The sequence below is a fragment of the Canis lupus genome, chromosome 11, assembly GCF_003254725.2.
Source record: "Canis lupus dingo isolate Sandy chromosome 11, ASM325472v2, whole genome shotgun sequence".
Taxonomy (NCBI): domain Eukaryota; kingdom Metazoa; phylum Chordata; class Mammalia; order Carnivora; family Canidae; genus Canis; species Canis lupus.
In genome coordinates this window covers 37,782,190-37,803,903 of record NC_064253.1, presented here as the reverse complement: position 1 = coordinate 37,803,903, position 21,714 = coordinate 37,782,190, and the positions used below count along the sequence as shown (strand labels likewise).

The following is a 21,714-nucleotide window of genomic DNA, read 5'->3' as shown; positions in this document are numbered from 1 at the left end:
TTAAAATTATATTTTGATTAAGCCATAATAAAGGGGAGAACCAAGTGACCAGGTTGTGTCTCATCCAAATAATTTCTGTGCAAAACGCCAAAACATTAGTGAGGTTTTTTGTTTTGTTTTGTTTTTAATGAGTAACAGGTACAGTGATTAATCATTTTTTACTGATTAAAATTACACAAACCCTGACCTTAATTTTGTTATCATTCGAACTTTGTATAGCATTTAAGTTTGAGTAATAGACTACTCCATGATGTGCTAGGGGACTGCTTTCCACCTTATTCACACATGTAGGTAAAGCAGAATCAATATGTACTAACATTTATATAAATCCACAAATAAATATGCTCACTTATTCACTTTCTATCTTTTTTCTCAAAAGTCTTCAATATCCATGTGGTCTTTGAAGGAAAACTTCCCTGGTGTAATAGAATTCTTTTGTAGTTCACTAGTGACCACTATTGGACACACTTTCCTCAACTTATATGAAGCGATAGAACTGGTTCATATGAAAATAAGAATGGGGGCCAGAAGGTGGTCCTGAATAGACCGAAACACTAAAAACAGGAGTCAGAGGAAGCGAAACTGTAGCTGACTATGTCTAGACAAGAAACTTCACGAAAACATGAAGAAAATCATGTATAAATAAATGTCTCACTGTGTTCTGTAGGTGCAGGTGAAAAATTCTTCAGCTTGATTTAAAGACAATCTAGGCGTGAGAAAAACAAATAGATGTAGAGTGAACAGTTATAGAAAGGTACTTGTGTGTGTGTGTGTGTGTGTGTGTGTGTGCGCGCGCGTGTGCACACCACCCTTTTTGGAGCAGCCCACAATCTGCTGTAAATAAGGGATTTAACATTCATCCCGCAAGTTAATGGTGCTTCTCGCCATCCAAGATAGATCCACTTAGATAATAGTGGAGGACAGTGCCAGAGCGATGAAGGGAATGGGCTATTGTGTTTGACTAGTTTCCATGTATAAATTAGTGCAGAGAAGAAAAAGAAATTCAACAGAAAAACACATGTACTTTATTATAATTCCGAGTGTTACTCTTGCAACTCCCATAATAGCAGGCGAAAGAGCTTAAAACCACTTAAAAGGAACAAAAAGCAAATGCAAATTTGATTAAATGCCTTTCTGACAAGAAGTGATTTGACTTCAAGTTTGGATGGACACATATGTCAATGGCCGGTCATGGTTTTTGCCACATTCCTTTTGAGCTACACAGTTGGGACAAAGGAGGGAGAGTGCAAGAGGGGAACAGGGGGGGAAGAGTGGGGAAGCTGGGTGATGTGATTTAATCTGACCCGAATATCAGGAGGAAATCTCTTGATCATTCATTAGTACTGTCCTGTGCATCCAGAGTAAAAAAGAAGTCTATGATGTATGAGCTTTGCATAAAAATATGATACAGAAGACACAGGGACCTCATTCTCTCAGAAGCAGGCTCCAAGGGGAAAGGATTTTGACAAGACTGAGGGTGAACAGTATTTGCTATTCGCACACCCTCAAGACTCAAGCTGCGATACAGATGATTCAGCGGTCGGTGATAATGAGCGCTGTTTTGAAGTAGAAACTGGACTTGCCACTAAGCAAACAGGATGTTTTCCAATAAAGTTAAAGAGATCTTCAAAAGTTACATGAATTAATTCTAAGAGTGGATAAACTCTTCTAATGTATAAGATGATTATGGGAAAAACAAGCCACCTAGTTCAATTTCTCCATCCAGACCAAAGGTTGAGCAGACACTGTCACACTTCTTGTTCTAAGTCAACTCCAGATGAAGCTCCAGGTCACTTTGTCTTAGGCCAATCATTTAATTTTTGGTTTACGAGCTGAAGGGGGCAGTTAAGGAGCAAACATAACAGGTACCCATAATATTTAACAGGCACGATGAGGCAAAAACCCAAAGTATCTCCAACAAAGACGGTGGACCAATTTACGTCATTGCTTCCATCGCTGCTAAATATTTTACAACCACAGTACAAAGCACACAAGTTATTTTCTCTTCATTATTTGACCTTTGAGTTCAAATATAAGCTTGTTTCCCTCTCTGCGAAATAGGTTTAAAAATGCCTTTTTGCAAGATGATTGTGCAGGTTCCTTGACATGCTTTTCAAACAACTGGCCTGGTGTTTGGCACATGCAGACACATGATCCGTGGAAGGTATGACCATTGCTGTTATTACTCTGCACAGGGATATCTCTTGGCGTGCACCAGTTTTTTTTTCTTGTGACTCTCAGAATCCTAATTCGTTTAAATACAGACCTAAACCAAACCTGGGTTTGATTTTATTTTATTCTCATAATACAATCATTGTGATTTAAACAAAGCATGTTTTGTATTTTAAATCTGATATAAACAAACATTTTTTTTCCCCACATAAGTCTAATTATATGCTCAAGTACATATATGAACATTCAAGATATCAAAGAAGGATATAATGCAGTTACCAAATGGGTAGCAAAACAGTCTATTCCTGAATGGGACAAGTTTTTCCAAAGTATAATGAGATCATATTTCCATATGAAGATACCAAAAAAGAAATGTGTACTGGTAATTGGCTTTATGATGCAATTAAATGGGGGAAGTAACACACACTTTTTAAAAAATCACAAAGAAGGAAAGATGAGGCAAACTAATGGTGTGTATATAAGTAACACGTCCCATATGGAAAAAATGAGACACCTTTCATAAATTGCTTGCTCCCCTAGCCATAAAGCACACCTAAACATTCTGCTTTTCATATTCCTCACAACAGCTAAAACGTGGTCTATTCATGCTTAAAATTCAGTTTGCCTTTAAGTATCTTTGAAAGCCTGAAAATACACTTCTATATTTATAGCATTTGCAGTGCAGCATTATGATTTCTTGGCTACAGTGATGCAAATAAGAAGTGGGAATGTATAAAATATTTAAACATTGTCTGATTACTCTATCTGATGAATCTTTGTGGAGTTTTTCAATTTGTACCAAATGGCTTGCTTCCCTTCTTCAAAATTATAGTGCAGATCAAATTTGTCAGAGTCTAACAGAACAAAACATTCCTTTAGCATCGGCAAATCAATGCAACTTATATATTCATTACGTTTTTACCTTGCGCCCTTCTTGCCTTATTACCTTCTGAGGAAGTGCTGGCATGCCATAAATGTGACAAGGAGAGCTACAATCACATTTGTTTGGAATCGGTGTGTGCAAATTTTGGAACCAAACCTTCAGATGAGGTTTATGAAGCTGCCTGCCCAGAACACTCTGGTTTAAAAAAATGTGCATTGCTATTAATATTTTGAGTGTAGATTTTTTTTTGGACAGTAAATGTTCATTTTTTGCCCGTAAAACCAAGTATGAGTCACAACGGAACATTTACTTTGAGTCAAAAATGCAGTGTGTGCTGATGTTAAAGAGCAGAGCATCTTATCACTGTGACTATGGAAAGCAGCCACACAAAAAAGTCAGCATTTTCTTCTTCTTTAAAAGCAGATCTGAGATCAAAGACCATAATCCTCAATTCATAAATACTAGCATTAACTTGTATCCATAGAGGACTTACAGTAATTATGAGCTATAATCTGGGTTGGCTGCAAACAGGCTCTCGTTCCCTCTTTTACCTGGTTCGCTAGCACATGTGCACAGAGGGGGTAGGATTCATAAAAAGGCAGTGGGAGGAAAGCCCCTTACAGCCCACCCTTCAAAAATTCCAGGAACACCACCGTGAGGGAGTTTGATCTCAGGACAACGTCTGTTACCCAAATTCCAAGCATACACACCACCATTTAAATATACAGTCCCCAGCTCACGAACTCTATGCAGCATATCCTAAAGCTCCAGTCTCGATATTATGACATACCTCTCTCTATCCCACGAAGTCCCAAGCAGACTTTATTTTGCTTGGGGCGATGGGGTTAAAGTTCTGAAAGAAGTTTTTCCTTTTTTTTTTTTTTTTTAAATCGGGTAAATTATTTTACCTGGGGTTTGCAGATAAAGATACACATACACACACGAGCCCCCGACAGCACCCAGACTAAGTGGCAATAGCAACGTATTGAAATGAAAAGGCATTTACCAGGAGCAGGAAAGCCAGGAAGAGGAGCGGTGTGCCAGGAGTTGCCCGACGGCAGCATTCCATGCTTGGATCCTTGCCGGAATCCGAATCGGACACTGAATAAGCTGCTAAGTGCTCCTCTGCCTGCTGTCACATCCAGTACTGGTGCTAACACTCCAGCCCTGCCTATCAGCTTCCATCAGCCCCGCTCACATTTCCTGACCGAGGGTGGGTGGGTGGGTGGATGGGTGGGGGGTAAGCTGAATGGAATCTCTCTCGGAGCCGGCAGCCAGCCAATCAGGCTCCTGCTAATCAGACATGCTGAATAACAAAGCCGGGGGGGACAGAGAAAGTGTAACAGTGTGAGCAAAAAAAGAAAAAAGAAAAGAAAAAGAAAATAAAAATAAAAATAAAAATAAAAAAATAAAAAATAAAAAAGGGGAACGGGACGAAAGAGAAAGGAGAGCAGAGCGCGCACAGCCGAGCCAGAAGAGAAATGCAAAAGATGCAGAGTTGCAAAAGATGAAGCAAAGCCCTCTACTTTTAACTAACCTGGTTGGTTCTTTGTGAGATACCTTTCCATTTGCCATTTGCTTGTGCTGGTGCCTGTTGCTTTGTAAAGTACAGTAGCTGCCTGTGACTCTGTATTGTTCCATTCAGGAGAGAAACTTAATCCCTGTCAATATATAACATATGCCATAAAGGGAAAGAGCCATAGACAAAAACTGACTTAGTGTGCTGTTTCAACGTGTTCTGTACAACTGCTTTATTCCTCTTCTGTAAAGTTCCTCTGTTTTCTCCCCTGACTCGGAAAAGGGAGACTGTGGAAGTTTTTGGGAGTTCCTCACTAAACCTAAATAAGGTGATATAAGTTACTCTGGGTATTAATGACTTGATCTACGGTGGGGGGCGGGAGAGAAAGTTGCTTCTTTGTAAAATGACGATTTAAAATGTCCAGGGTTTACTACACTAAAGGTACAATTAGAAATTTAGATCCCCTGGTTTAAAAAAAAAAAAAATCTGTTTAACAAAGACTCTGGGATGAGTGGGGCTGAAATTTGGGGTTGAGGAACAGCCTGGTTTTGACACACTGCCAACTCTCAACTATCTGCTGTGGCAGGGGGAGGGAAAGACAGGATGAATTAAATCCTCAGTTAATCCCCAAACCTTTTAACCAACCGTTTCAGCCTCCTCCTTATCCGTGTCCTTTATCAGAGCAGCTACAATGCAGCAGCAGAAAGGGCCGAAGTGAGACTACCTCCTCTTCTACTGTTGCAAGAGGCTGGGATGGGAGACACTCTGGAGGAAGTGCTAATGAGCAGTGAAATGAGGACAAGGCCAGCCACAGCAAAGAGAAGGTCAGAAAGCTTCTAAGTCTGGCTAATCCACCAGCAATCAAGATTTGACTCTACTAGAGGAGGATTTTATTACAGTTTTAGGAAAGTGTCAAGTGTCAAACAAGAACGTCTTTCCCCTTATCTGCTAAAAAACCAAAACAAAACAAAACAAAACAAAACAAAAAAAACACTGAGTGTTGGAAAGAATGAACTAGCAAACTTGACCCTCCATTTCCATAGGTGTGTCATGAGGAAGTTTCTCCTTTGTAGATTTCCCGATAGCCCAGAAATACATATGAAGGAGGAAGGAGACGTTCCTCTCATTAATAAAAAATACTAAGAAGAGTCGTGAAACACACAGCTATGGAAAACCTGATCAAGCCATAATGGGCATGTGAATACAGGCAATACAGGCAGGTTTGCCTGTATACATACATACCTGCAGCCCTGCTTTTCAGAAAGGTGAAGAAAAGCAGCTTGTTCAATGTCAGGTTACTTAACTTCCCATGGTATATCATTCAAAGACAAAAGAACTTTAAAATTCCCATTTTTAACCTGTTGGGAAAGTCCGGGAATACAAGGATCCACCTTGTCCCTTACTCAGGAAAATGAATAGTAAAAATTCATAACAAAGAGGTCCTATTTTGAAGTATGTTGTTCCCTTTCAGAGAGACTAGTTTTACAAATCTGAAAAAAAAAAAAAAACAAAACAGCGAATGCTCACAAGCTAAAGAGAACTCATGAGGAGATATAAAAATGCTTGATTGGTGTTACCCGAAATCACAATACTAAAGAAATGGATTGATTGAAATAAACTTTCATTCATAAAGCTATGTTATGTATCTCTCCTTTACACATTGGAGCTTCCTGCTACAGGGTTCTGTCTTCTACCAGTCATTAGCTAAAGAGTTCCAATTAGTTCTATAAAATAGAATATTTTACTGAACATTACTTCCTCCCTCTTCACACATAACCATCACTCAATAGGCAGATCCAAAGGGATAAACAGGTGATGGGAGAAGAAATAGTAGCAACAAGGATAATGATATGATATCATCTGCAGAAGAATAGGGGAAAAAATTGGCATGCTCAGAGAATAACTGGTAGCTACTAGTATACTCATCTAGAATCCTTCCTACCTTGGAAATAGATATTATTTAGATATTTTAAGTCCGAGATGTCTGCCTTGGAGTTTTGATGAACATGTTGATGTATAGCATGATGGGCACTTTCACCTCAGTATAGTCTCTGGATATTATGATATTTTAAAGTCAAGTCCTCAATTATCTGCTGAATGCCTGGAGGATGCCCACCACAATGTCTCATGCTTCTGGTCCCAGTGCTCATAGCATTCCCTTTCCTGTTGGGGATGCCCAGAAAAACTAGGAAAAGCAATTGTAAGGTCAAACATTACACACTGCAGGGTAAACTCCAAGCTCACTGTAATTTTAGGAAAAGGAGAACAAAATCAAGCTGGGCGAAGGTGATTGGGGTGCATTTGGGGGATGAGCTAATTTTGATAATTACTGAAGTTTGTCATATCTTGAAAGGCTGCAAATGGTTTCACATCCACAGTCTCACTTGACCTTTAGGAGTACTCTGTGAAGTTGATTAAGAACTCACCCAATTTTATATATGTGGAAACTGAGGCTCAGGGGGCTTAAATGACTTGCCTCAGGACCCACTGGCTAGTACTGGCCTTCAAATTGGGCCTTCTGACCCTAAATCACTCTCTTTCATATACACACATTTACATATGGATATGCATATCTATGCATATGTTTGTGTGTGTATATCCACCTTCATACTCACACCCTGGCAGTGGTCTCATCTGGGTTGGAGGGTGATGTTTATAGTGAAGGTAAAGGAGCCAAAGGCAGGCTACCCAGCTTTTACTCTGGGTATAGGTTACCTGACAACGGAAAGTATCTTATTTTAATCTACAGTTTCTCAGTCTCCCACCTTTGTCATTTCTAAAACTTTTTCCAGTGCCAAGGAAAAATAACATAAAACCCTAGGTGATCTAGATCCTTACTCATGGCGGCCCGGGAAAAGCCCCTTAGCATGGGAGCAGGGCGTTGGCCGAGCTCCTTTTCCCTCTTCAGGTATCTACATTAAAGCTGTCTGCCAGTGTCTGAGCAGCAGCAGTGGCCACAGCTGCCATAATACTGGTTACTGGCTCCCTGTACAATATATTAGGTGAAATGAAAGCAGAAGCAAGAGAGAGAGAGAGTGTCAGGGCTGTCTGAAGCATCATTCCAAATGGTATGGATTTAACAATACTTAATTTAAAAAACACCAGCTTGGACAGGAGCAAGCTGTTAACATTCAGTGTGCTTTATGGCAGGAAAGAGTGAGCTAAACTCTCAGAATTTCTCTCCCTGGGGAGAATGCATTACAGCATTCACGCCAGAACCACCTGTCTCTTCTTGAGGTTGGGCCTCCTCGCTTGGCCCTCCAGTTGCAGTACTTGGAATGGAGAGGGCAGAGAGTCTTCTGGAAAGAACTCAGGGGTGGGGAGCCTTGATGAGCTGGGTAGGACCTCATCTCCCCTTTTGCAGGAGGTGGTAACGGCAGCTCCTGAGCCTTACTATCCTCACAGGCATGCGTGGAAGTTGTTCAATTTCCCTGGCTAATTCTGAAAATTAAAAGGAGGAAAACATGGTGTGGGGATGAATAAGATAAAACTATAGGAAGCCCACTTCTCCTCTCAGGGGCAGAGCGGAATTTGAGCAGGAGTCTGGACCTCTCCAATTTACCTAATATCCATTTAGCACCAAAGCATTTGGAATGTTCGTTATAGCTCCCAATCATCTTTCATGCATGAGCTCATGTGATGTGAGCAGAAACTCCGTAGGGTAGCGAACAGTAATTATCCTCAATTTGTAAGTAGCAAAACTGGAGCTCTTATATGGTAAGTGGATTCATCAACATTGCTTAGTAGCAGGTGGGAATTTGGAGTTATATCTAAAGTCTTCTGTCTGGACAACTCGCTGAGATGTTGACTGATGAAAAGAGTTGCATTTACTGAGAGTCTCCTGTGTGCCAGGCACTGTCCTTAAGTACTTTATTATTTCATGTAATCCTCACAACAACCCAATGGGGGAGGTACATTTATTATTCTCAAATGGATAAGATTAACGGTTGATTAGCAGTCAACATTTCTCCCAGTGAGTGCCTTCCTGAAACAGAGAAGCCAGAAACCTAGAAATTACATTTCCCAGACTCCCTTGCAGCTAGGGTACCAGATATAATTTGGATTTGGCAGCCCACAAGATCATGCTCACAAGATTTAAAAGAAGTGAGGCAGAGACCACACTTTGGTTTCTCTGCTTATCAAAATGGCTATAGAGCAATGCAGTTTGCAACCATGCCAACCTGTCACTACCTTTGTGGGTGACAAGAGGCAAACTTGGGCCATGCAGTTCATCAGCTGGATCAGAGAATGTTGTATTTCCAGTCAGCTGGTGATTTACTGGTTATTGAAGAGGCAGCAGCTCCTGTGGCAATCTGTCATTGCAGAGTAGCACAGGAGTCTTCAGAAAGCTCAAACTAGAGTCTTTTTTTCTGTTGTTGGCAATTCCGACTTTTTGGTGAGTTAATTGATTCCTTTATAACATAACACTTGCTGCTTCAATTAGCAAGAGGAAATTATATTCTCTGAATCAGAATCCTTGACTGATATATCCCCTTTACCAGAGTTGAAAACTGAGGCATGGAGAATTCAATAATTTTACACGATCACATATCCTCCAAGGGGAAATGCCAGGATCTCAGAGGCCATCTGTGTTCTTAACCACTAGCTACACTACCTCTTGGTAGAGCAGAGGGCTGCAGGAATTCAGAGAAGGGAGATATTATGGCTAGTTGGAGGACTCCGTAAGGAGGACCAAAAGGGAAAAAACAGAAATCAAAAAAACACCTTGAGATATACAGAGACTTTAAAGAGATGATAAAAAAGGGGAAAAAGCTTTGCAGGTGAGAAGGACAGAGTAAGCAGAGAGAAAGCAGGAACATGTAAGGCCAAGGCTTTTACTCACTCTGACCCACTATTTTAGGCTGCTTAAAGAGAAAGAAATAAGTTTTTAAATTCTTTGTTCCACAGTCTCAAATCACATTCTCAGCGATCTCTTCCTACAAAGCTTCTAGCACTACATGTTACACAGAGAAAGAACTCAACACATTTTAAAATTTGGTTTGATTCATCTTGAGTTGCCTAACGCCCTAGGAGCCTCAGCTTACATTTCTTTTTATTGTCTATAATGCTTAATTCAGGACTTCTTACACAGTAGATACTCAGCTAGAATCTGTGACCCTGGCCAGTAGCAGAGAGGGGTTTTGGAGGCTACTTAGTACAGTGGAAAGAACCCAGATTTTGGAGCGAGTTCAAGTTTTAGCCATTCCCCTTATTACCAGGAGGGCTTTAAGGATATGTCTTTCAATCTTTCTGTGTGTTTGAAAATTCTAATAATGTTCTGGGAAAAAAATGATAATTTGGATTCTAATTCTAGGACTCTCTTCCCTCACCCCAAGAAAGCAAACAAACATACAAACAAACTCACAGTAGAGCAATGAACCACATTGGGAGGATAGAATTATTCCCCTCCAAACTAGTCACCCTTCTTTCCCCTTTTTCTACATTCCTGGGCTATGTCATGGATCACAGAGCTTTGTTACTGAATTAAATTCAACAAACACTTATTGAGCACCTACTGTGTGCAATGCTTGATAAATATTGTGGAAACAGATAAACTGTCTCTTGTAGCCTTTTTGACATAGAGAGACACCAGTTTAATTGCTGAGGTTTGAATTATGGTTGTAATATCCATGTATTAAACCCAAGTGTAATATATAAATCTGAGGCCCTTGATTCTTAGTTCAGTACTATTTCCATGACATCATTCTTCACAGATAAAATAATTATACCAGAGCCAGACAATAAGGTGAAGGAGTGTTAACAGATTTATAGACAATACAGAAAGAGTAGGAGTAAAAGGCAAAAGCCAAATTCCTCAGCTTGGCATTCAAGGACCTCCCTGATCTGCTTCTAGTCCCAGGATAATAGAAAGTCATGCTCCAGCCCAATTGAAATACCTGATATTATCCCAGCACTCCAAGAGCTTCCACTTCTGCGTATTTGTTCATCCTGTCCCTCCTGCCTGGAAAGTCCTCCCTGCCATCTCTGTCTTGCTGAAATCCTTGTTAACGTTTAAGGTATAGCTCAGATAGCTCCTCTACAAAGCCTTGTACAAAACTGACATTAGATTAATGCTTCTCGAATTAACATGTGAATTGATGAACATATGCTGTCTCTAAAGATATGGCAACAGGAAAAAAAGAAAAGAGAAATAAAAGCAAGCAAGAGAATTGCAAAAGAAATATGATCTCCGAAAACCGAGAAAAATGTAGATTAAAGGCAAAATAAAATCTGAATTTCAGAATAGCGGTAAACCATGGAAAAATCAGTCCTCTTCCTCTAAAATAAAACAAATCATTGTGTAATCTTCAAATTTATTTCCGTTGTATGCTGTTTATATTTGCTAATGCCAACTAGATGAATGGTTTCTCTGTTAAGTTAGAAAGGTTATCTCATATCACAATTGTTTGTTTATTTGTTTGTTTTAATTTTTTATTTATTTATGATAGTCACAGAGAGAGAGAGAGAGAGAGAGGCAGAGACATAGGCAGAGGGAGAAGCAGGCTCCATGCACCGGGAGCCTGATGATATGGGATTCGATCCCGGGTCTCCAGGATGGCGCCCTGGGCCAAAGGCAGGCGCCAAACCGCTGCGCCACCCAGGGATCCCTCACAATTGTTTTTTTAAGATTTTATTTATTTATTCATGAGGGACACAGAGAGAGAGGCAGAGACATGGGCAGAGGGAGAAGCAGGGAGCCCAATGTGGGACTCGATCCCAAGACCCCAGGATCACGCCCAGATGCTCAACCACTGAGCCAAGCAGGTGCCCCTCATACTACAATTGTAAACATAGTCAAAGAAATATCAAAACTATCAAATAACGAAAAGCTGAAAAAGAACCTATAATTTAAAATAATTTATAGTATAGTTTATTTTTTAAGTTTCTGAAAAGGACATGGAGTTTGTGGGTAAAGTTTTATCTTTCCTACTTCAAAATATGGGGGGCCTTTCTTTTTTTATTTAAAATCAATTAATTGACATAGAGTGTACTATTAGTTTCAGAGGTAGAGTTTAGTGATTCCTCAGTTGCATAAAACACCCAGTGCTCATTACATCAAAGCTCTTCCTTAATGCCCATCACCCCATTACCCCATCTTCCCACCCACCTCCTCCAGCAACCCTCAGTTCGTTCCCTAGAGTTAAGCATCTCTTATGGTTTGCCTCCCTCTCTGATTTCATCTTATTTTACTTTTGCCTCCCTTCCCCTATGTTCATCTCTTTTGTTTCTTAAATTTCCCGTATGAGTGAAATCATATATTTGTCTTTCTCTGATTGACTTATTTTGCTTATAGCACAATACACTCTAGTTCTATCCACATCATTGCCAATGGTAAAATTTCATTTTTTGCTGGCTAATATTCCATTATATATATTATATTTATATTTATATATATAAAGCATATCTTCTTTATCCGTTCATCTGTTGATGGACATCTGGGCTCTTTCCATAGTTTGGCTATTGTGGACATTGCTGCTCTAAACATTGGGGTCCAGATGCCCCTTTGAATCACTATATTTATATCCTATGGTGAGCCTTTCTTTTGAAAATACTTTCATGAAGGAGTATGGCAAAAGGAGAAGCATTATTCAGGGTAACAACATAGAGAATTGAATACAAGCCAACAACAACAAAAAATTACCAATCTGCAGGTGCTCTGAGGGGGGAAATGGGATGCAATTAGGAGAAACAGGTAAAAGAAACCAGAGATTTGTCTTTTTTACGCGCGTATTTCCTAGGAGTTAAAATCCAACATTGGTTTTCTAGCACAGAAACTAGTAGTTAAAGACTGTGTAGGATTCCAAGGATAATGGAGAGAACCCTATTCCTTAGATATGATTGTAGGGTGGGAGCTAATCACAAAAGCCTTTGGGAGCAGCTGGAGGGGAATGAGTCCTAGGCTTGAGGTTTCTTGCATTTAAGGCCAGCAATATAAATTTGCTGCATGTCATGTGATCATACCTCCAGGAGGACTACATAGGTGGGGGGCATGTCTGTGGTGGGCAAAATAAAGAGGCAGAAAAGTCCAAAGCTCAGGACTGTAAGGATTTTGGCAAAGTCTGTTTTAGAGAGGTTCATCCGTGTCCAAATGGTCATACAGGCCTAGCTTTTGGTTTGTGTGTTTTGTTACATATCTTCTTTTGCCATCACCCCTGCCCCACCTCACCTTCTATGTCCACTTTGCTTTCCTATCACTCAGACTGCGATAAAAATGCTCTTGCCAGCCTCCAATGGCCTTGTAAGTAGAATGTTTACTAAAATCATATGCATCTACTTTTGCTCTCAACAAATAGTTTTTTCAAGTCACACCTACATTTCAAGGGACAAAATTTTAAATAGCACATCTATGGCAGAAATATTAGCTGTCTCCCAATATCTGTTATTCTTTTGCTGCCTTGCTAACAAACATACATGCTCAACCAGAAGAGAGACATTTCCTAGCCTCTCTTGCATCTATATGTGACCACGTAACAAGATTCTCACTAAAGGAACATAAGTGGAGGTATGGATGTATTTCCAAATAACGTCCTTAAAAAGAGGGGCATATCACCCTCACGCTTTCCTCTTCTGTCTGGTGGGAATGATGATATGAAGACTGGAACAGCCATCTTGGACCATGAGGTAATCTGGAGGTGATATTATGCACCAGAAAAAGGGCCCTGGCTGCCTGACACTCTGGAGTATCATCATGCTCCTAGATTGCCTACCTCCCGACTTTCAAGAAAGAAATGTGTTTAATACAACATGTATGTTTTAACATAATATCCTGGTGGCAGGATTATGTGAAACTATTAAGTAATAGGCCAAACTATATAGTCTTCTGTCAGCTTAGTCTCTATGAACAAACATTTCTCTGGCTTTGACTAATGGCTAATATAGAAATGTGTATATGCAATACTCCCGAGATCTAAAATTATCTAGGACAATTTTGCTTATGTAGTTCAATTATATAAGAATTCCTCTGGGAAATCCTTAGAATATAATGGTCAAATACAAAAAAACCATGGCTTTGACAGATGAGTATGTTTCATTTTTTAGGTAATGAGAGCTATATAACTCCTTGAGTTTCTATCTTTGTTACGGCTACTAGGAAACTCAGAACAAAAATTTGTGCTCAGTGTTTAGATCTTTCCTCAGCCTATAGTTTAAAAAAATGTCATCACTCTTTCTTGATTTTTACATTCTGTTATTCCATGTAAGTGGTTTGGTATTTTTCGCATTGCATTTTACTCTAAATAACCTTTCAATTTGTTTAGAAGAAGGTGGAGTGTAAGGGTATAAAATAAAACATTGTAATTGTAAAATGGAAGCCATCTATGGAGCATTTGGAAGGAGATGATGGAATAAGAGAGTGATTTCATGCTGATGTAAACAATGTTTTTCTTCATCCTTATGGTGATTAAACTCATTTTTGTCACCTCTATAATTTATCAAACTTTCCAAGGCTATCCTACCCTTTCTAGGTTCATATTTTGTTATCTTTAGTTATTTGGAGAAACTTTAACATTATTTAGGAACATTTATTCACACTGGATTATTATTTCTTATATGTTACTTCCATTGGTAGAATGCCATTCGAATGGAAAAATTTGTTCCCTTGTAATCAAATTTAATACCTTAGTAGAATTCATATAATACTACTACATTCATTTGTACAGGTTCCATTAATCAAATTTCAGATTCAGCTGAAATGATATTCTCTTGAAGCTACTATTACAGATGATGTATATGGGGGAGGGGTTGGCAATGTCCTGAGTCACCTGACGTATGGGACAATGTACTATTTCCATCTGGTTCTAGTTGTCTGAGTTGCTCAAAGCCTCAAGTGAGTGAAGCTTGGGGTCATGAGGGCACTTTTGCCATATACTGTACAAATATATTACTGGTCTCAAGAAGACTGGGAAAGAGAATTAATGCATCAATGGCAAATCATTACCATCATCAAAAGAACAGTAACAGCAAACTACTCAAACATTAGACCATCAGCTGTGAATGCAGTTTTTGCGTCTTGTCTCTTCATTCCCAACTTTTGGCATGGCTAGCTGGCACACAGTAGGAATCTAACAAGTGTTGGCTTAATGTATAAATAATAAAAGCACAAGTGTGATTCCTCAGAAATTAAACAGAATTATCATAGGATCCAGCAATTCTACTTCTGAATCTATACTCCAAAGAAGTGAAAACAGAGACTCAAACAGGTATTTGCATACCCATGTTCATAACAGCGTTATGAAGCCAAAGGGTACAAGCAGTGCAGGTTTCTATTGACAAATGAATGGATAAGCACATAGGGTATATACACACAACGGGATATGATTTAGCCTTTTAAAAAAAGAGGAAATTCTGGCTTATGCTACAATATGGATGAAACTTGAAGATATGTGTGATTCCATTCACGTGAGGCACCTAGAGCTGCTAAAGTCATGGAGACAAAGTAAAATAGTCATTATCAGGAGCTGGATTGGGGGGATATAGGGAATTCACGTTTAATGGGTATAGAGTTTCAGGTGAGAAAGATGAAAAAGACTGAAGATGAGTGATAGATGTGAATGTATAATAATTTGAATGTACCTAACAACATAGAACTGTATTCTTATGAATATTTAAAATGATAAATTTTATGTGACATATATTTACTATTATAAAACACTTTTGAAGAAGAGAAAAAGTAATACAAAAAATATTTATTAAAATCTGTACATTTATATATTATGTTTTTTAATTATAAGATTTATTTTGCTTATTCTTTAGGCAACCTTCTTATATTTGATATTCCCTTTGGAGATGAGGTATGGGAAAATAATCAGGACTTGCCTTAAAAGGAACACTTATTAAAAAATTAGATTGTACACATGTATTTAATTTTCCATGCCAAATGACAATGTTTTGATATCTTTAAATGGCCAATATTACTGCTCACATGCCAATAGAAGGTTTTTATGAAGAGTCAGCAAAAGTAACCTGTGGTCCCATTTGCTTTAGGATTCTGTAATAATTTCCCCTTCTTTCAGAGGGGTGATTTCTACGGAAATGTGAGATTCTCATTATAGACGGGTATGTCATCCACTGTGTGCATTACTGCAGAACAGGTCGACTGTGTGGACTTGAGAAGTGTTATCCTGGAGACTTCACGTGGATGACCCAACAGAGTATTTTCACAGGTCTGTTCAAGGAAGAATTTACTTTTCCAAAGAACGAGAGCCATGAAAAGAAGCTGGGGGTAGCGATAGTACCTTCGTGTAAAACCTGCATGTACACCTAGTAAAATTTGGAAATTGAATTCACTCTGCTTCAGATTTCATTTTCCCCCCTATTAAATCAGAGTATGACACAGGCATCACAAAATCTGCCATAAATAATTCTTCACAACCGTCTGCTTCACTTTGAGTGCCCTGGACTCTCTCCAGCCATAAAACCTGGATCTACTTTTACCACTAAAGACGATAGTCCCCCTCCTTGCTGGGGGCTGAAGATACTGAAATTGAAAAGAAGTTTGCTGTTCAGGCAGTTACTCTGCATGCTCCATCTTAGCAAACAAACAGGGGTTTCACCATGGAGCGAGGCAAGTCCTTGAGAATCTTGACAAGCTTTATAAATAAGATGTGTTGTTTATTTATTATTTTAAAAACTTTCCATTGTGTTCTTCTTGGTAATGTAACATGATATATATTTTTGCCAAGAATAGGGTGTGGTTGCTCCGAGGCTTAGTCGATCATGAAATGTCATGCTTAAGACTTGAGTCAGAACATCAAAACAATGCAATTCTGGAAAAAGAGTGCCAACAGTTTCCCCACTTCTGCTAGATCCAACTCTATTTGAATTGTGAGCATTAGTAGGTTTTCTTGTGACTGTGTGTAGTCATGACTCTGAAAATATTATTGGCAAATTTTGAATTTTATACTTGCTTGCTTCATTCTGAGGATATCTTCCTCCCCTGCAGCCTGACCTCTCACATTCCTTCTATCCCTCTCTTCCCTCCTCATTTCTTTGTCAATTGTTGTTGGCTATTAATAATGTATTTGTGGGGATTAAAATCAAATGGAAGAATCTGACTTAGGGATTGTACTTCAAAATACCCAGCAATGCAAGCTACTGAGCTCACAACTTTTTAAATAACCAAATGAATCCAATTTCGTAAACACTTGTCTCCTCAGTGCTACTGGAGATTTTGAAATCAATTTTTGTAAAATTTTACGTAGTTTAATAGTTTCCCAAAGACTCTGGTTAATGCCAGATTGGGGGTTTCCGAGTCACGATGGGCCCCCTTGGTATGTTAAGTTCCCTGAGTACAGAGAATTGATCTTTCCTGTACACTTCTGTAACTCTAGTGTCTATAATAGTGCTTGATATATCTGAGGTAATCAATAAATACTTATTAACAAATAAAATAACTAGTGAGATAGGATCCTGAGTACAACAGAAGAATTGAAATAAAAAAAATCTAGGCCCATACCAAGAAACTAGGATCCAGTGTGGTAGATAAAATATGTTCAATAAAGTACCAATGAAGTTCTGACCAATGAAATACACATTGTTTACAATGTATTATTTCCTGGATAACATAATTTGTAGTATAAGAAACAAGCATTTTATATTTTACTATAAGATGCTTAATAGCAGATACTAGGTTCTCAAATACTATCTGTTGAATGTCTAAATAACGGCAAAATCCATGGCCAAAGGACAACTGGCTCAGGTAGATGTGTAGATCATGCATATGAAGCTTCTACAATTCAGTTATTATGGTGACTTCTAAAATATAGAAATAATACTTCAAGTGTTTCTATAATATTAAAAATTTTTGTCCTGTGTTATTTCTGAAAACATAAAAGTTCTGTTTGTTCAAAATACATCTGCTCATGGCAGCAAATACTGTTTTTAAAAATATTGTTGATAAGGGAATGAGACCCAGGCTCTGACCTTCTCAGAACATGCATGAGAATATTTTTGTCATAAAATCAAAGGGCTGGACTAGATTTCCTAAAGTCTATTTTAGCTCTAAAATTTTATAACTCTGACTTTAAAAACAAATTACCCATGGGGAAGTAGTGTCTTTGTAACTTGCTCAGAATTTTCATTGTCATTGGACAGAGACTCCTCACTGATTCAGCATATTCTGGCTCAAGTCTTGTTTATGTGTATTAACCTTGATCATGTCTTTTTCTTTTAAGGGTCCTCTGAAAATCTTGTGGAAGTCACAGAGAGTCTATCATAATCCATAGCTGTGTTTGGAAATTGATACCCCAATGAGAAAAGACACAGAGAGTTAGGACAAAACCGGCTAAAGTGCTCAGATCTCACATTTGCCATTCTGCAGAATGGCTGAAGCATTATTGTTCAAAGCATTATTGGCTTGATCCACCAGTTGGTCATGAAATCAACATAGTGTGTAACAACCAGAATTGAAAATAAAAGGAAAAAAAAAAAAGGACCAGCCCAGAGAATAGAAAATATTTAATGTAGCTCATATAGTTAGGGTAGCATTGTTTGATAAAACTTATTTCAGAAGCATGTTTGTGTTTCAGTGGCCTGTAAACTGGGTCACCATGTACCATGTATTTCTTCCTGTGGGGCACATTAAAAGAAGTTGGAAAACTATTGGTTTAAATGAAAATAGCCATTCAAAGTCCAATGAAAACAGCCATTCAAAGTTCTTTCAAACTCTGTAATTACTTCTATGAAATCCTGAATATCTCATGAGCATCCTAAGCGTTGTAGCAAGGAGGTAGGGTGTTTTCTTCTTTAAGAAAAGCAGGGCCAAATTCACTCATAGGTCTGAACCCTAGAAGCTGAGATCATTGAACCAGACCTCTTCTAACAGATTTGATTGGAGACAGAGGCAGATCCCTGTTGTCCCTGGTGGAGGGTGGTTGTCAGCTATGCCACTGTGTGATTATATGTGAGCTCAGACAGGCCAAGGGATTCTTCAAAAAACCTTTTAATTGACACGTATTTTGCACACAGAAAAGTGTAACTTTTCCTGAGAGGAAAAGAAAAGCATCATAGCTTTCTTCAGTTCTTCCTTCTCCTTTGGTGTCTTGTATTTCTGTTGAAGATTTCTCAGAACCCATCCTTCTGGAGAACATGGAAGGATATTCTAGAAGTGAAAACACCTCATAAAGAAATTCCTCTCTTCATCTTGGTGTATATCTATAAAACATTCCTGTAATTTGATTTTACTTTAACTGATGAGTCAGTATTTCCATCTCCTTTTATTTCTCAAAACATTTTTTTGGTATTTTTAGAAATAAAACCTCAAAGTTAGCTCAATAACTGGACAGTCCACAGCACTTTAACATACTAGATCATTATGTACATAAAGTACATGGAAAAATAGAAGTTTTTCATAAGGACATGGAGCTTAATGACTGTGAAGTGTAATAAATGTGGGATGAGAGTTTCTTTAAAGATACACATACAAAACATGTTTACTGAGGAGCTGGCATATGGGACGGACTATTTCTAGATGCTATGGGAATGAATGAAACAGCCAGCTAAGATCCCTGATTTTGAGGTGCTGACTCTGATCAGGGAAAAAAAAAATGAAACAGATAAATGAACAGGGTAATTTCAGATTGTGGTAAGTGCTATGACAAAGAGAAAACAGGAGCGGCCTCATGATGGAGTTGGGGTACAAACTGAAATTGGAGTGGTCACTCGGAGGGGGTGACTTTTGAACTAGTATCTCCATGAATAAGGAGTAGCCAGGGTTTCGAGGGCTATTAAAGTGAGTAAGTGTGAGCACTGGGATTCAGTTCATGGTATTAGAAAATTAAATCTCCCTAACTCAAAAAGAAAATGAAATAGAGATGTGTTAACTGAAGAAAAGAAATCAGGTAGTACAAGTTTTTCATAGGTTGTTTTAAATGGATCAGTTAGGTACTAAGGGAAGGGCCTCCCTTCGCCTTGTTCAGCCAGTAAATAATGCTCTTATTCTGGAAACGCCCGCCTGAATAGCGTGGCTCACAACCTTGGCAGCCAGGTTAAGAGATATCCTGTATCCCAGAAGGAAAATCTAGTAGATCAAACAATCGAGTACCACTGAGGACATCTGCAGCAATTTGTTAGTTTAGAATTTCCAACATGGCAGTACGAGGGTGCATCCACCACAATGAGGACAATGGGTTACACAATGCTTGTTAAACACTGAGCTCATTTACATAGACCTTTGCTACAGCCTGAGGAATAATTATAAGCTCAACAACCTCAGAGGAGTATGGAAAACTTGAAGACTATTCAGAGGAAGTCAACAAAGATGATTAAGAATTGAAAAATGGGGCCTCTGAGAAAAGGTATAGCCAAACTGGAATTACTTAGCTGGGATTATTTATCTTGGTGAGGGACACATCCAAGGTGTGGTTTAATATGGCTTTGAGAATATGAAAGGTAATGGTGACTAGCTGTTTTTTATGACTTCTATGAAGAGAACAAGTCAAAATGGGAGGGCTTTAGTTAAAGATGAGAATTTTTGGATTATGAAGTATCCAAAACAGAGCAATTTACCTAGCAAGCAACTTGGGTCTCTTTCTTTAAACTTAAAAACAGAAGCTATTAAAGATCTTTGGACTCCTTCCACATGGATGGGTTTGGTGATCTTTGTCAAATTTAATGCAACATCTTGTGGGTATATGTACACATGTATACATATATATATATATATTTTTTTTTTTTTTTCTGGGAAGAGGATCGACAACTATTATTAGATTGGGTTCGTGCCTAAAAATGCTTACAAATCACTGCTTTTGAAAATTGATTATATTCTCATTGGTTTGGATCAGTTTAAGAACATTTTGGTCCAAAAAAGGAGAGTTGACTAGATGTCCTTTCGAGTTTGCCTAGCATCTTATAAGCTGCTTATGAGACTTCGAGACTTGCATGAATGGCTGCTCTAAAGATTAAATATTAAAAAAAATTAGGAGACTAATGTTAGATTTTAAAAAATTACATTTAAGTGAAAAATGCATTTATGAATATATATAGGGATATTTGCCATAAAACTGGAGGGTAAGAGGTACTCCTTGGGAATAGTACCAGCTTAAAAAACGTTTGCGACATACGAACAAACGGGAGAAAGGTATTCTGTGGAATATTTAAAACATATGGTTTTTGTTTGTATTTCTTCCAAATGTTTGAGAAAAGTGAACAACTTGTACCTGTATACAGTCATGACTATGAATGCACTATTCTGTTTTAACAAAAAATGTATTTATAAGCAAGCAGTAAAACATTGCAAGAAATTATATTGTTAATAAGTAGGAGGCTATCAGGTTCCATATTAAATTTCTCATACCTAAAGCTTATGTTGCAATGAACAGTAATTTTAACTTGATGGATTAAACAGTTTTCAATATAGTATAAATTTCAGAGATCCACAGGAAGTGATATAATAAAAATCCTAATCAATTGGGCATATAGATAGCACTCAACCACTTCCTACGAATTGTGCAAAGGGAGCAAAATTGCAGCATTAGTGCAGTAGATTAAACACAAAATTCTATTTAGCTCTTGCCTCCATGTTTGAAGCATTAATAAAAGACAGTTTAGGAGGCCTAAAAATCTTATATGTATCTTTGAATACACAACTGGGTGAATTTGCTTGATTTTGCATTGTTTGACATCATTTTCCTTATTTGCTCATCAGTAATCAATTTTCATCAAATTTCCATTTTTTTGTGTGTGTAAAACACAATGAAGTTCTAAATTTTCATTAGCGCTGGCTCCATTCCTTGAAAAGGAAGAGAAATAGTACAAGGTACTCGAAAAAAACTGAGAACCAGTGATAATGAGAGATAAAATAGGATTAGAACATTTTTCTCTGTTTTTTTTTATATATTTTTTAAAATTTTTATTTATTTATGATAGTCACAGAGAGAGAGAGGCAGAGACACAGGCAGAGGGAGAAGCAGGCTCCATGCGCCGGGAGCCCGATGTGGGATTCGATCCCGGGTCTCCAGGATCGCGCCCTGGGCCAAAGGCAGGCGCCAAACCGCTGCGCCACCTGGATTCCTGGCCTGGTAGCTTAAAATGTAAACCAGAGTCATCACTGAGAGGGATAGGTGTATATCCCTGAGACGTATTTGAGACACTTACATCAAATCACTGATCTCTCATTTTTACAAACTTGAAGAATTACATGCAA

The 21,714-nt window shown here is 38.3% G+C and overlaps 1 protein-coding gene across 4 annotated transcripts in view; it reads right to left on the bottom strand.

Moving 5' to 3' along the window:
• The window catches only part of ADAMTSL1 (ADAMTS like 1), an 873,193-nt gene that overhangs the window by 376,151 nt on the left and 475,328 nt on the right, over window positions 1-21,714 (bottom strand). The window contains exon 1 of one of the 4 annotated variants that reach the window (XM_025431965.3): window positions 4,062-4,278. The exons of the other annotated variants lie outside the window; for them this stretch is intronic. Within the exon in view, the coding sequence (XP_025287750.3) occupies window positions 4,062-4,124 (63 nt within the window). The 5' untranslated portion in view covers window positions 4,125-4,278. Of the gene's footprint in view, window positions 1-4,061; window positions 4,279-21,714 lie in introns of those variants that run through there. 4 annotated transcript variants of the gene reach the window in all.